We start from the raw sequence: 12617 nt of genomic DNA on the forward strand, positions 1-12617 counted from the left end.
AATCAACCTGATCTAACAATGTCCTATCTTTTCATTGCTTGCAGAACTTTGGCGTCGTCCCGGGTCACTACGACGACCAGGATCAGTACCACTCGTTGCCACAGCCGGAAACGCAGACTCCATCGCATGGCTACCTGGAAAACAGCCCGGAATTCTATTCTGCCATTCAGATGGAACAGAAGTATATGGCTCCGCACTATAAAACCGGTCCGTACACGAGCCGAGGTGGCCGGTATCATCAGCCACATCACCACAGTGGTGGTGGCGGCGGCGGTGGAGGAGGAGCGGGAACTGGCGCTGGCGCCGGATCTCAAAACAGTCATCACCATCACCATCATCAGCACCACCATCCGCATCACGATGGTTATCATGAGTACAGCTCACCGTACGATACGCCCCCGTTCCAAACCGTACCCAGTAATACGACATCACCGCAGGGATCGGCTGGAAATAACAACGACGGAACCGGTCTGGGAGGTCACATGGATCCCTGGAGTCAGCTGCACCATCCCGGACAGCATCCGGGACACCCGGGAGCACATCCGTCGCTGTTGGATTTCCAACATCCGGCCTACATGGGAACGACGATGGGTTTCGATAAAACGATGCTCGGAAGCTACGGAGCACAAGGTGGAACGCCGTGTTTCACCGGATCCGGACCGATCCAGTTGTGGCAGTTCCTGCTGGAACTGCTCACTGATAAAACCTGCCAGAATTTTATCTCCTGGACCGGAGATGAGTGGGAATTCAAGTTGACCGATCCCGATGAGGTATTTATTATTTCTTCCAATGAAATCAACTGACTGAGCTAATTGTATTCTTTCTTTCGTTACTAGGTGGCACGACGGTGGGGTGTCCGTAAGAATAAGCCAAAAATGAACTACGAAAAGCTTAGCCGAGGCCTTCGGTACTACTACGATAAAAATATTATCCACAAAACTGCTGGCAAACGCTACGTGTACCGTTTCGTGTGTGATCTTCAAACACTGTTAGGGTGAGTTAAAAAAATCCACAAAACAAATTGGATGATCAGAAAATAACTATTGTTTATCCTTTCCGCCAATAGATACTCAGCCAAACAAGTGCATGAGATGGTTGACCTTAAACCGGACAAAAAGGACGATGAGTAAGCTGTCACCCTCCAAACCCCTCTATCAACAACACCAAACATCGTTTTGAAAGTAGGCCAAAGTGTGCTTCTTGCTCAATCAACCAACGAGTGGAAAGGTTCCCCATTTTCCCGAGATCGTGCTTCCATCGTTAGAAAAAAAAAAAACCCCCGTTTCTTCTCCTTGTTATTCTCCCCTTCTACACCTGCTTCGGAAACTTCAAACAGAAAATCGTACTTCAAAGATAGAAGAAGGCACCCAACCCCTAGTAGGCTGTGCCAGATAAACAAACAAAAATGGTGGTGCCTCAACTGCCCCCCGTAACCTCCAACTTGAAATTACGCCATGTCGAACGCTAGCAGGCGTTGTAAATACCGCAAAAGTGACAACAGATTTCCCGACCTATCTACTAGTAGTACATAGTAGTAAACAAATCGATTCGTCAAATCAGGAATCATTTGAATGCGTACTCTCTCTCTCTCTCTCTCTCTCGTGTAGCATAAACCAATTTACCGATCGACGAACATTCTTTCTGGATGCTTGTGCGAGTAGAATAACTAGCACTGCACACATCAACCAGAATCGGAACCGTCGAAAAGCAAGCGAAACTTAATTCTACTTAAAAAAAAGTTGAAGAGAACACAAAACAGTCAAACTGGTGCAATTGAAGCGAAAGGCTTTAATTGATCGTTGTTTTGTAGAAAGATGAGAATCGTGAACGCAAGCAGGAATGAAAGCAAGAAACAAATTTTATTTTTTTTAGTGAATACAAATATTTGTGAAGCTTTGTGATAAGTTTTTCATTACTACGTTTTATTAAGATATTCCTTCTATATAATGTATGATTACTAAATATAAAGTAAAATTATTGGAATGCGAAAGCAAAATGAGATATAGATTTAGAAGAACCCCCCCTCCCGATTAGAGGAAGCTAACTCGCGAAATTTTTAGCAATGCGTCCCTTGAAAAAGAGAAAAGCAGTATAAAACAAATCGTTGTCGATGTTCTTTGTAATTAAACAGAAAAAATACTATTTAGTGAATGGATAAACAAAAAAGAAACAAAAAAGGGTTCGATCGTCAATGGAGAATTGAAAAGCGTGCCTGCGATTTGTGAAACGTGCGCGAGAAGATTGGCGGCATGATTTTGTTTTCAGGAAGTTGCTAATCTTTTCGCACTCACAAATGGGAAAAAATAACGAATTCAGAGTACTATTATAGACGTTTAGTTTGCTATTTGTGTTAATGTGTTGTGAGCATGTGTGTGTGTGAGTGAGTGGATGCGTGACGGCATGCTGGATCCTAGTGTCTAAGCGAGTGTAGGAGTGAAGCTGTGCAGTAGCATGTTAAGCAAATAAATAAATATATTATTGTAAAAAAAGAACGAAAGTCGATCAAAAATACAGCAAAATAAATAAATTGTAGCTTTGGAACAGAGACACCTGCTCTTGGTGGGGTGAGTTTCTCCCTTTAAACTCATTTAATTGGCGCAATATTTGAGGAAGTACATTAAAAAAACGACGGATTTCATCAAAATATTTATGTCAATCATGTAGAAATTTTAGTTCTCTTTGTGCCTATTCAACGTAGTATGAACAATATTTGGTACTTTCGAAGTTGAAAATTGTGCCAATTCGATGATGCCAAGATGAGGGTGTCTGATTCCTACGTTACTATGTTTAAAAACTTCAACTCGTTATCAATCAATCGTACCGAAATGCCCAAAAATATTGTAATCTGCTCTATTCCTTATCTGATGATAAAAACTATCAATATTGAATGTAGCTGTCATAATTAAAGTGAAAATTCGCTTAACAAACTGTTGAAAAGCAGGTTTCCAGTGCAACAATTTTAAATAATAATTTAAGTATTTTAATAAAAAAAATAAATATCAGTTTTGTTGATATTGCTGGAAATAATTTTTTTTATTTAATAGGAGCCCTCGTACGAGAATATGATGCGTCAATATTTGGCCCTATTCTCACAGTTACTTCACCTAGTGACTAGTAGAAAATTGCTTTCTAGTCGCTAGGAGGCATGACTATGAGAACATGGTCCAAAGGAGTTGGGACCATCCATATACAGCAATGTTGCGATTAGATCACACCTAGTTTATATATATATATATATATATATATATATATATATATATATATATATATATATATATATATATATATATATATATATATATATATATATATATATATATATATATATATATATATATATATATATATATATATATATATATATATATATATATATATATATATATATATATATATATATATATATATATATATATATATATATATATATATATATATATATATATATATATATATATATATATATATATATATATATATATGAGACAGCTGACTTCGTTCTTCCATATACCAGTCGTAATCTACATAACAATATATAAGTACATGTATTCATTTAAATATATGCATATTGATTTACATGCATACATATATGGATATACACTCAGGTTTTTTTTACGCGGGGGATACGAGCCGCGTAAATGAAAACCGCGTAAATTTCAAAATCCGCGTAAATGAAAACCGCGTAAATTTCAAAATCCGCGTAAAAAAACCGCGTAAAAAAATACCGCGCAAAAAAACCGCGTAAAAAAAACTTGAGTATAAGCGTGATATAATCGAAACATTACTGTACTACGTAGATTTCGTCAAACGTTTGTCTACAGAAACAATTGTTCTTTTTTTGTATTGTATTGTTTTTTGAGGCTTTAGCCATGATGAGTAATTCGCCCTCATCATTTTTTTCTCAGTCCAATATTTGACGTAGTACACTAGTGGCTGTAATAATGACGTTTCCAACGCTTCATGTCATGTAAAGGCACCTTTGATCGGGGATGTCACATTGAAATGTGGGTTTCAATTAATAAAATCTTTTTATCGTCGGTGGGGTCTAGATCAGGAAAAAAAAATTGAAAATGAAAATATCCAGAATATCTACAAAAATCCGTAGAAATACGTGAAATTTCCAAAAACAAAGACCAGACTGTCATCTCCGTGGCCAAAAACTTTTATATTAATGTTACATTACAGAAAATTCTATGAACGTGGCAACCCTGCTTATGGTGCTGGATGAATTTGGTTCGGGAAACGAAACATAGGAAGTGCTGGTTAAAAGCTTGTGCGTTCGACAGCCGTAGCTTTCATTATCTACTGGCATGCAGGTGTCGCTGATTCGGATTGTTGAAAATGTTGCGGCGCTAGTGTTCATATTCATTTGCTTTACAAATAGATGGCAGTTTTGGATAAAGGCCTGTAATAGCGGACTTCATAAAATAAGGTGAGAAGTAGTAACATTCAAAATCAATATTTTTTATGTTTACTGCTATTAGTTACAGAACACTAGATTACTCGCATACGTGAAACTACCTAAAATTGAGTTCTTTTGACTTAATCTTGTGGTATCGCTGAATAAGGTAAATTTAACTGCAGGAAAAATCACTATTCATTGATAGTTTTTTTTTAATATTTAATCTTAAGTTGAAGTCAAATTTACCTAATTTTGAGCATACCTCAAACAACTCAAAAGTACCTTATTCCACGCTCGATGCGAATGCCACCGCCGTGGTAAAGTGTCGCTAATAAACTAATAATAATAATTATTCCACGGAAGAGCACGAAAGACCACCAATCGACCTATTTTTTACTTGACGAGCGAATATTTATTTAAATTGGATTTAAATTTCAAGACCAGCAGAAGGTTCTAACGGATACGATCTTTACAATATTAATTTGATTCTGCCACTCAAAGCAGCTTTAAAGGATTATGTACTAACCATTAATCCTTCCACTCGCTCAAAATGTAATGAAATTTTTCCTTGACCTGAAAAATAGTTTTCACTATCGGGTTCTCGAAAACACAAATAAAATACAATAAATTTGTTTTGATGACATCAAACTATCATTTCTGCAGTGCTTTACTACATTCTCTACTCGTTGGTCTTAAGCAATGAACAAAATAATTAAGCAGGTACCTGTCAAAAAAAAGTGTTCAACTTTGGTTTACCCTTTGGTCCACCCGCGAATAATTAACTACCACGTGTTTCAAAATTTCCGATAAATTCTCGTTCTACTCCACCGTCATGGTCATTAGCTTGTTCAACTCGTGAGTAACACCCGGAAAGTGATAGCCCTGTTCCGCCAACTGCTGATATGTCACCACAATCTCATCGTAGAATCCAACCTTCGCGGCCGGTATCTGTGATCCAGGGTGCGAAAACAACGTCACCGTCACCCGCAGTCCCATCGCTCGACAGAGCGGAATCCGTGCCCGGAGCAGCTCCGTCGCAACTCCCCGTCCGCGGTATTTGGGACTGACGGAAAGTCCCCAAGCCGACAGATAGTGGTCCACATTGTACTTTTCGAAAATTTCAGCTTGCTTCAAAATTCCTCCGTACGACTCGGTCACCATTTGCAGACCGGCGCTTTTAAACTGTAAGAAAAGAAAAAAAATTAAATTTTTATTTGCACCTAACAACCAACCCTACCTTATACTCCTTCGGGGAATCCTTCGAAACAACCGTCAACATGTTGAGCCCGACAATTTCATCCGATCCCTCTCGGAAGCAAACGACCGCGCACTTCTGGGCGGCAACTTTCCGCCAAAGCTCGCTAAACTCTTCCAGTCCCACCGGATCCTTGTACAGTCCCACACTGCTGCACATTGGTTCATCACGAAGGAAAAACTTTTTCATGTGTTCGATTGCATCTTCAACGCGTTCGAGCGGTAAATCCTGAACGCGGTACTTCACCAACCGACCGCTACCGACCGGTTCGTCCACGTCACGTGACTCGAAGGTAAGCCAAACCCGGGGGTAAGCGACGGTAGGGGGACGAGTCCAGGAGCCCATTGTTTACTCGATGTTGTGTTGTTTGATGACCGATTGCTACTGACCGGTTCCGCCTTTTGCCGAGCTTAGAATGTGACGCTGACGTGCAATTGTTAGCTATCATTATCATCATTATATCTCATTAGTTTGAGACTTGATTGCACCGGCCTGCACCTTTTCTACGCTCACAAAAGCGCAGTGTTTTCCCGAAGACGTGCCCATTGCGAAACGATTTGAAGCAGGCGTAGGAGTGTGTTGTTAATGCTAATCGGAACAGACCGCATACCCACAACCAAATTAATTTCCCTTCGTTCACCTGTCGTTGGATAATATCTGTGTAATATCTATATGGTAATGATCCGCTAATCGCTTGCTTGTCAATGATTCATGCATATGATTTATAGAAGCAAAAGTGCAGTCGCTCTCAAAGTTCTCAGAAAAGAATATTTTAGTTATTCAAATTGAACAAACATACCTCTCAACGCTTCCCTTCTCTTAAGCAATCATACTTGTGGAATTTTTCAAATGAGCGTGATTTGAACTCATTGATATGCAGGTAAACTTTGACTTTCTATTTTAATAGCTTTGTCAACACAAAGGGATAAACAAATTGTTCTAAGGGCACGTTCCCCAAACACAACCTCGGGTGATAAATACTGGGTATAATGAATCCTGGTTTTCGGTATTCGCTAGCTATGTTGTAATCGCATTATGGTAAAAGAATGTGACACTTTAAATTTAGACTTACGGCTTTATAAACTAGTATCGATGGATGATAATTGATGTACTATGTTTTTTAAGCTGATTCCTGTAATGTCGCTTGAAGATGCTTGTAATACTAATCAGTTTAGCGGTGGGACGTATTAATAATTGCTTATATTTAGGAACGCTTTATTTGACAGTTTGGTCCGCGTGAGTGATGGTTGCTCAAGATAACTAGGTAGATTTCGAATATTTAAATTGAAATGGTCTCAGGCTAGCTTACTTAAATTTAATACATTGTGCAACTGAATGATCTTTGCATTAGATTTGAACTTAAATTGATAAATTTTTCCACTACTTAAGCTAGTTACATAGCACGTTACAAAAATCCTTAAGACTAATTTTAATTATACTAGTACTTTGTCTAAAACTAACACTGAAATCACTTTATTGTTTGCTTTTTTCCTTACATTGTTGTATTTCATACTGATCTAGTATTTTCGGGTGTATTTATTTACTTTTTTTCTGTTATTGTCTAAATTTAAAAACTAAATATTCTAGGACACTTTAATTGGTGAATGATTAGCCTTGGATGAGAGTATGAGGAGATGAATTTAATTAAATTTTGACAGACGCTGTTTTTAGAAAATGATAGATAAGTTCCATGTATAGAGGATCGCGATACGCCAGGATGTCTCTAACAGGAACATGGATTGGTCTTCCTCGGACTTGTAAAGAATCTACTAATTGTGATCTGGCTTCACGATATTCAGTGCAGGACCAAACAACATGCTCAATGTCATGGTAACCCTCTCCACAAGCACAATGATTACCCTCAGCGAGCCCAATACGACGGAGATGCGCATCTAAAGTATAATGATTGGACATGAGTCTTGACATCACACGGATGAAGTCCCGACTTACATCCAATCCTTTGAACCATGCCTTCGTTGATACTTTAGGGATAATTGAGTGTAGCCATCGTCCCATATCTCCATTGTCCCAAGATGTTTGCCAACTAGCAAGTGTCCTCTGTCGAGAAGCGCTATAAAATTCATTGTAAGCGATGGGTCTTTCATATATTTCACCATCTAGTGCACCAATCTTGGCTAAATTATCAGCTTTCTCATTTCCCGCAATAGAGCAATGGGCGGGGAGCCACACTAGGGTAAATTTATAACATTTTCTTGTTAGGTTACTCAGAGATTCTCGTATCTTCCCCAAAAAGAATGGATCGTGATTATCAATCCTCTTTGAGCGTAGAGCTGCAATTGTGCGGAGACTATCAGTGAGGATAAAGTAATGGTTCGGGGGTAAAGTATTAATTATTTGCAAACTATAGTGAACTGCTGCTAGTTCCGCTATATAAACACAGAGGCGGGTTCTGCAAGTTTGAGAGAAATTGAAAAATTATTGTTGAAAATACCGAAACCAGTGGCCTCACTGATTCGTGACCCATCAGTGTAAAACATTTTAAGGCAGTCTATGTGTTGATATTTACTTGTGAATATTTTAGGGATTTCCCGCGAGCGTAGATGATCCGGAATTCCACGAATCTCTGCTTGCATGGACGTGTCGAAGAATAAAGTGGATTCAAGAGTATCTAGTATATTGACGTATGTGGGAACATACCTAGCAGGCGTTATTTCTTGTGCCATGTGATTGAAATACACTGTCATGAATCTGGTTTGGGGTTGGAGCTCAACAAGTCTTTCAAAATGTTCAATTACCAGTGGGTTCATAACCTCACATCGAATAAGTAAACGAGAGGAGAGATCCCAGAATCGGTCTTTTAAAGGAAGAACTCCCGCTAGTACTTCAAGACTCATCGTATGGGTCGACTGCATGCAACCTAGGGCAATTCGTAAACAACGATACTGTATCCGTTCCAGTTTAATAATGTGAGTGTTCGCAGCTGAACGGAAACAGAAGCACCCATATTCCATTACTGAAAGTATTGTTGTTTGATACAATCTTATCATGTCACTTGGATGAAAACCCCACCATGATCCAGTTATTGTTCGCAGAAAATTTATCCTTTGTTGGCATTTCGTTATTAGATATCTAATGTGGCCTCCCCATGTGCCTTTAGAATCGAACCAAATTCCAAGGTATTTAAAAGTCAGGACTTGGGCTATCGTTCTACCAACCAACTGAAGCTGAAGCTGAGCTGGATCACGCTTCCTTGAGAAAACGACCAACTCTGTTTTCTCCGTAGAGAAATCGATGCCCAGCTTTAAAGCCCAAATTGATAAATTATCCAAGCTATCTTGCAATGGTTGTTGTAAGTTTATAGCTTTTGGTCCTGTAACAGAAACCACGCCATCATCTGCAAGTTGTCTTAGAGTGCATGGGCTGACAATACAATTATCAATGTCATTCACGTAAAAATTATAGAGAAGGGGGCTTAGACAAGAGCCTTGTGGGAGGCCCATGTAACTTATTCTGAGTGTCGCCAAAGCGCCATATGAAAAATGCATGTGCTTTTCTGACAATAAATTGTATAGATAATTATTTAATATCGGTGAAAGACCACATTGATGTAGCTTCTCCGAGAGAACATCAATGGAGACTGAGTCGAATACTCCTTTTATGTCTAAGAACACAGACGCCATTTGTTCTTTTTTTGCGTAAGCGAGTTGGATTTCTGAAGAAAGTAGCGCCAGGCAATCATTCGTTCCCTTTCCTCTCCGAAAACCAAACTGGGTATCTGAGAGCAAGCCGTTCGCCTCAACCCAATTGTCGAGACGTCGTAGGATAATTTTTTCCAACAATTTCCTGATGCAGGATAGCATTGCAATCGGTCGATACGAGTTATGATCGGAGGCTGGTTTTCCCGGTTTTGGAATGGCGATAACTCTCACTTGTCTCCAGTCACGCGGGACAATATTCTGCTCAAGAAACTTGTTGAATAAATTCAACAAGCGTCTTTTTGCTAGGTCAGGCAGATTCTTCACCAAGTTGAATTTAATTCTGTCTAGTCCCGGAGCATTATTGTTGCATGAGAGGAGTGCAATTGAAAATTCCATCATTGTCAAAGGCGAATCTATGAAATCGTTACTTGTGGGAGCATCGCGAATGATTTTCTGCGCAGGAGCAGAATCTGGACAAATTTTCTTGGCAAAATTAAATATCCAACGATTCGAAAAATCTTCGCTTTCATTAGTCACGTTTCGATTCCTCATTCTTCTGGCTGTGTTCCAAAGAGTACTCATTGATGTTTCTCTTGACAAGCCATCAACGAAGCGTCTCCAATAACTAGACTTCTTGGCACAACGGAGACTGTCGAATTTGTTTTGCAAAATGAAATAATTTTCAAAGTTCTCACGTATACCCCCTTTCTGTTTCATAATTTCTTTGTAGGCAACTTGTTTAGTTTCATATGCATCAGAGCACTCTTTGTCCCACCAAGGATTAGGGGGCCGTCTATTTATTGTCATTCCAGGATTGCATTTCATTTGGGCTTGTTCTGCTGCTTCAATAATTAAACCCGCTAGGAATTCATATTCTTCGGTAGGGGGTAGCTCTTCTGTCGAAGCAAGAGAAGTGGAAATTAATGTTTCGTATGTTTTCCAATCAATATTTCGTGTTAAGTCATAAGGAACATTGATTGAATTCGTAAGGCCTAATTCACTGTTAATTGAAACAACGATTGGCAAATGATCGCTACCGTGAGGATCAGGTACAACCTTCCACGTGCAATCTAACCGAAGTGATGTCGAGCACAGAGATAGATCTAATGCACTTGGACGTGCAGGAGGTCTGGGGATGCGTGTTGTTTCGCCAGTATTTAAAACTGTCATATTAAATTCGTCACAAACATTGTATATCAAAGAGGATCGATTATCATTGTAGAGGGAACCCCACAATACTCCGTGCGAGTTGAAGTCTCCCAGTATCAGACGCGGAGCAGCCATGGATTCCACTACCTCGAAAATTTGACGTTGTCCAATTTGAACTTTGGGAGGTATATATATAGAAGCGATAGACATGTCTTTGCCTTTAATATTCGTTTGGACTGCTACAGCCTCAATGCCAGCAATCATGGGGATGGTAATTCTATAGAAAGAATAGCACTTTTTAATTCCTAGAAGCACTCCTCCATATGGGGTGTCTCGGTCTAGGCGAATAATGTTGAAATCATTTAAGTTGAAATTAATGTTTGAGGTAAGCCATGTTTCACATAGAGCAAAAGCATCGCATTTTAAATTATGCAGTAAAATTTTTAAAGAATCAATTTTTGGTATGATACTTCTGCAATTCCACTGTAAAACAGTGATGGAGTCTTTCACCTTAGGAGTTGAATTAACCATTGAAGGATATAATTGCTGCAAGGATGGGCCATTGAGCAATCAGCTGCTCTAAAAATGTTCTAATTGTTGGGAGGAAAGCTGAAAGTATACTCTTTAGTGGTTCAGAAATATTGAATGCTTTAAAAATCCAATCAACAATTTCAGAAAATTTCAATAATCCTACCCCCGGCAGAGGCTCAGAGGAAGTCGAAATTTTATTATTTCCAGTAATGGTGTTCTGTTTGGATTGTACGTTCCCAAAACCGGGTGGAATTGATTTCGGTTTTGAATCGGAATTTTTCGGTTTTGGGCGCAGTTTATCTATTGGTGGAGAAATTTTAAGGCCTTTTCTTGGCAGCTTGGGAAAAGAAGACTGTTTTCTTTTTCTGGAATTTCCGGGTAAAACAAATGATGTACCTTCGCACGCTCCGTCGGAGTCAGACTGTTCCGAAAATAGAGATGTGTAAGTGTTTTCTAAGAAGATGGGTTTAGGGGTAGCATTTTTCAACATTTCTGCATAGGAGCGCTTAGACCTCTCCTTCAAGGATCGTTTAATTTTATCCTCACGCAATTTATAAATGGGCATGCAGGGAGCTCATGTGAGTTTTCTCCGCACATTAAACATTTTTCTGAATTTTCATTGCATGTATCCTCTTGATGAGAACCCCCACATTTGCCACACCGTGCCTTATTGGAACAGTAAGTGGCTGTGTGGCCAAGCTGTTTGCAATTAAGGCAATTCATTACACGAGGGATAAAAAGGCGAACAGGGAGACGAATCTTATCGATAATGACATAGTTGGGCAGCGCAGACCCAGCGAAAGTCACTCGAAATGAGTCAGACAGTCGATAAACTTTTTTATCTCCTTCGTGTGATACTGAATGCAATTGCTTGCATTCAAGTATTTTTACGTCTTTAAGTATGGTGTCTTTGAAACGACCAACCCCCTGCTTAACTAAGTCATCAACAGTCAAACTCGATTCTGTGATGACCCCATCAATTTCAATTTCTTTTGAAGGAATATACGCTCTATATTCACGCGTAAAAAGTTCGCAAGAAGCAATTGCATTGGCTTGTTTGAGACTACCAACGACAATGCGTATTTTATCTTTATTAACTTTAACGATCTCTTTTACATCCGAGAATCGCGAAGTCAAATCTTTAGAAATTTGAATGATATTTAGCGCCTTTGCTTTACGCCTAATAAATACAATCCATGGTCCCGTTGACGACTCTGGGTAAATTTTAATTCTAGTAGGATTTACATTTTCAGCATAAGGTTTAGGAGGAGGGTCTGTTACTCGTTCTCCCATCTCTTCATCCATTTTACCTAGCAAGAAAAACTATCACAAAAAGGAATGAAAAATATACCTGTTATACCGGTAGAACACACCTCATGTGTTACGTTGTAAACTCGGTGCCCGTTGTTTGACAATGTGACACTTGCTGTCCTACTTCGTCGCGTTGCTTCTTCAGTAGAGAAATAGTCCTACCTGCAACACTTCAAAACTCTCTCCGATTAAGCTGCTCGTCGGTATCACCACCACAAGCGCGCTCTCTCCGTTTCCACCACCTTGGTAGACAAATGTGGCTACCTGTGGCTTGCTGCGAAAATCCCACTGTCGATGCGGCACTTTTCGG

At 39.3% G+C, this 12617-nt stretch overlaps 2 protein-coding genes across 6 annotated transcripts in view; one reads left to right on the forward strand and one right to left on the reverse strand.

Annotated features, from left to right (window-relative positions):
- LOC131676870 (ETS-like protein pointed) overlaps window positions 1-2800 on the forward strand; it is a 353859-nt gene extending 351059 nt beyond the window's left edge. For all 5 annotated transcript variants that reach the window (XM_058956245.1, XM_058956246.1, XM_058956247.1 and 2 more), the window contains 3 exons: window positions 45-770; window positions 837-994; window positions 1067-2800. In XM_058956245.1, the coding sequence (XP_058812228.1) occupies window positions 45-770; window positions 837-994; window positions 1067-1130 (948 nt within the window). In that variant the 3' untranslated portion in view covers window positions 1131-2800. The remainder of the gene's footprint in view (window positions 1-44; window positions 771-836; window positions 995-1066) is intronic.
- Window positions 2801-5030: 2230 nt separating this feature from the next.
- Window positions 5031-6087, reverse strand: LOC131676876 (uncharacterized). The gene is made up of 2 exons (XM_058956254.1): window positions 5640-6087; window positions 5031-5584 (listed from the first exon to the last, which is right to left on the reverse strand). Exons 1-2 carry the CDS (start codon window positions 6000-6002, stop codon window positions 5222-5224), a joined length of 726 nt encoding a protein of 241 aa, XP_058812237.1. The 5' UTR covers window positions 6003-6087; the 3' UTR covers window positions 5031-5221.
- Between the last annotated feature and the right edge of the window lie 6530 nt (window positions 6088-12617).

This window comes from Topomyia yanbarensis, chromosome 1, assembly GCF_030247195.1.
Source record: "Topomyia yanbarensis strain Yona2022 chromosome 1, ASM3024719v1, whole genome shotgun sequence".
Classification (NCBI taxonomy): Eukaryota; Metazoa; Arthropoda; class Insecta; order Diptera; family Culicidae; genus Topomyia; species Topomyia yanbarensis.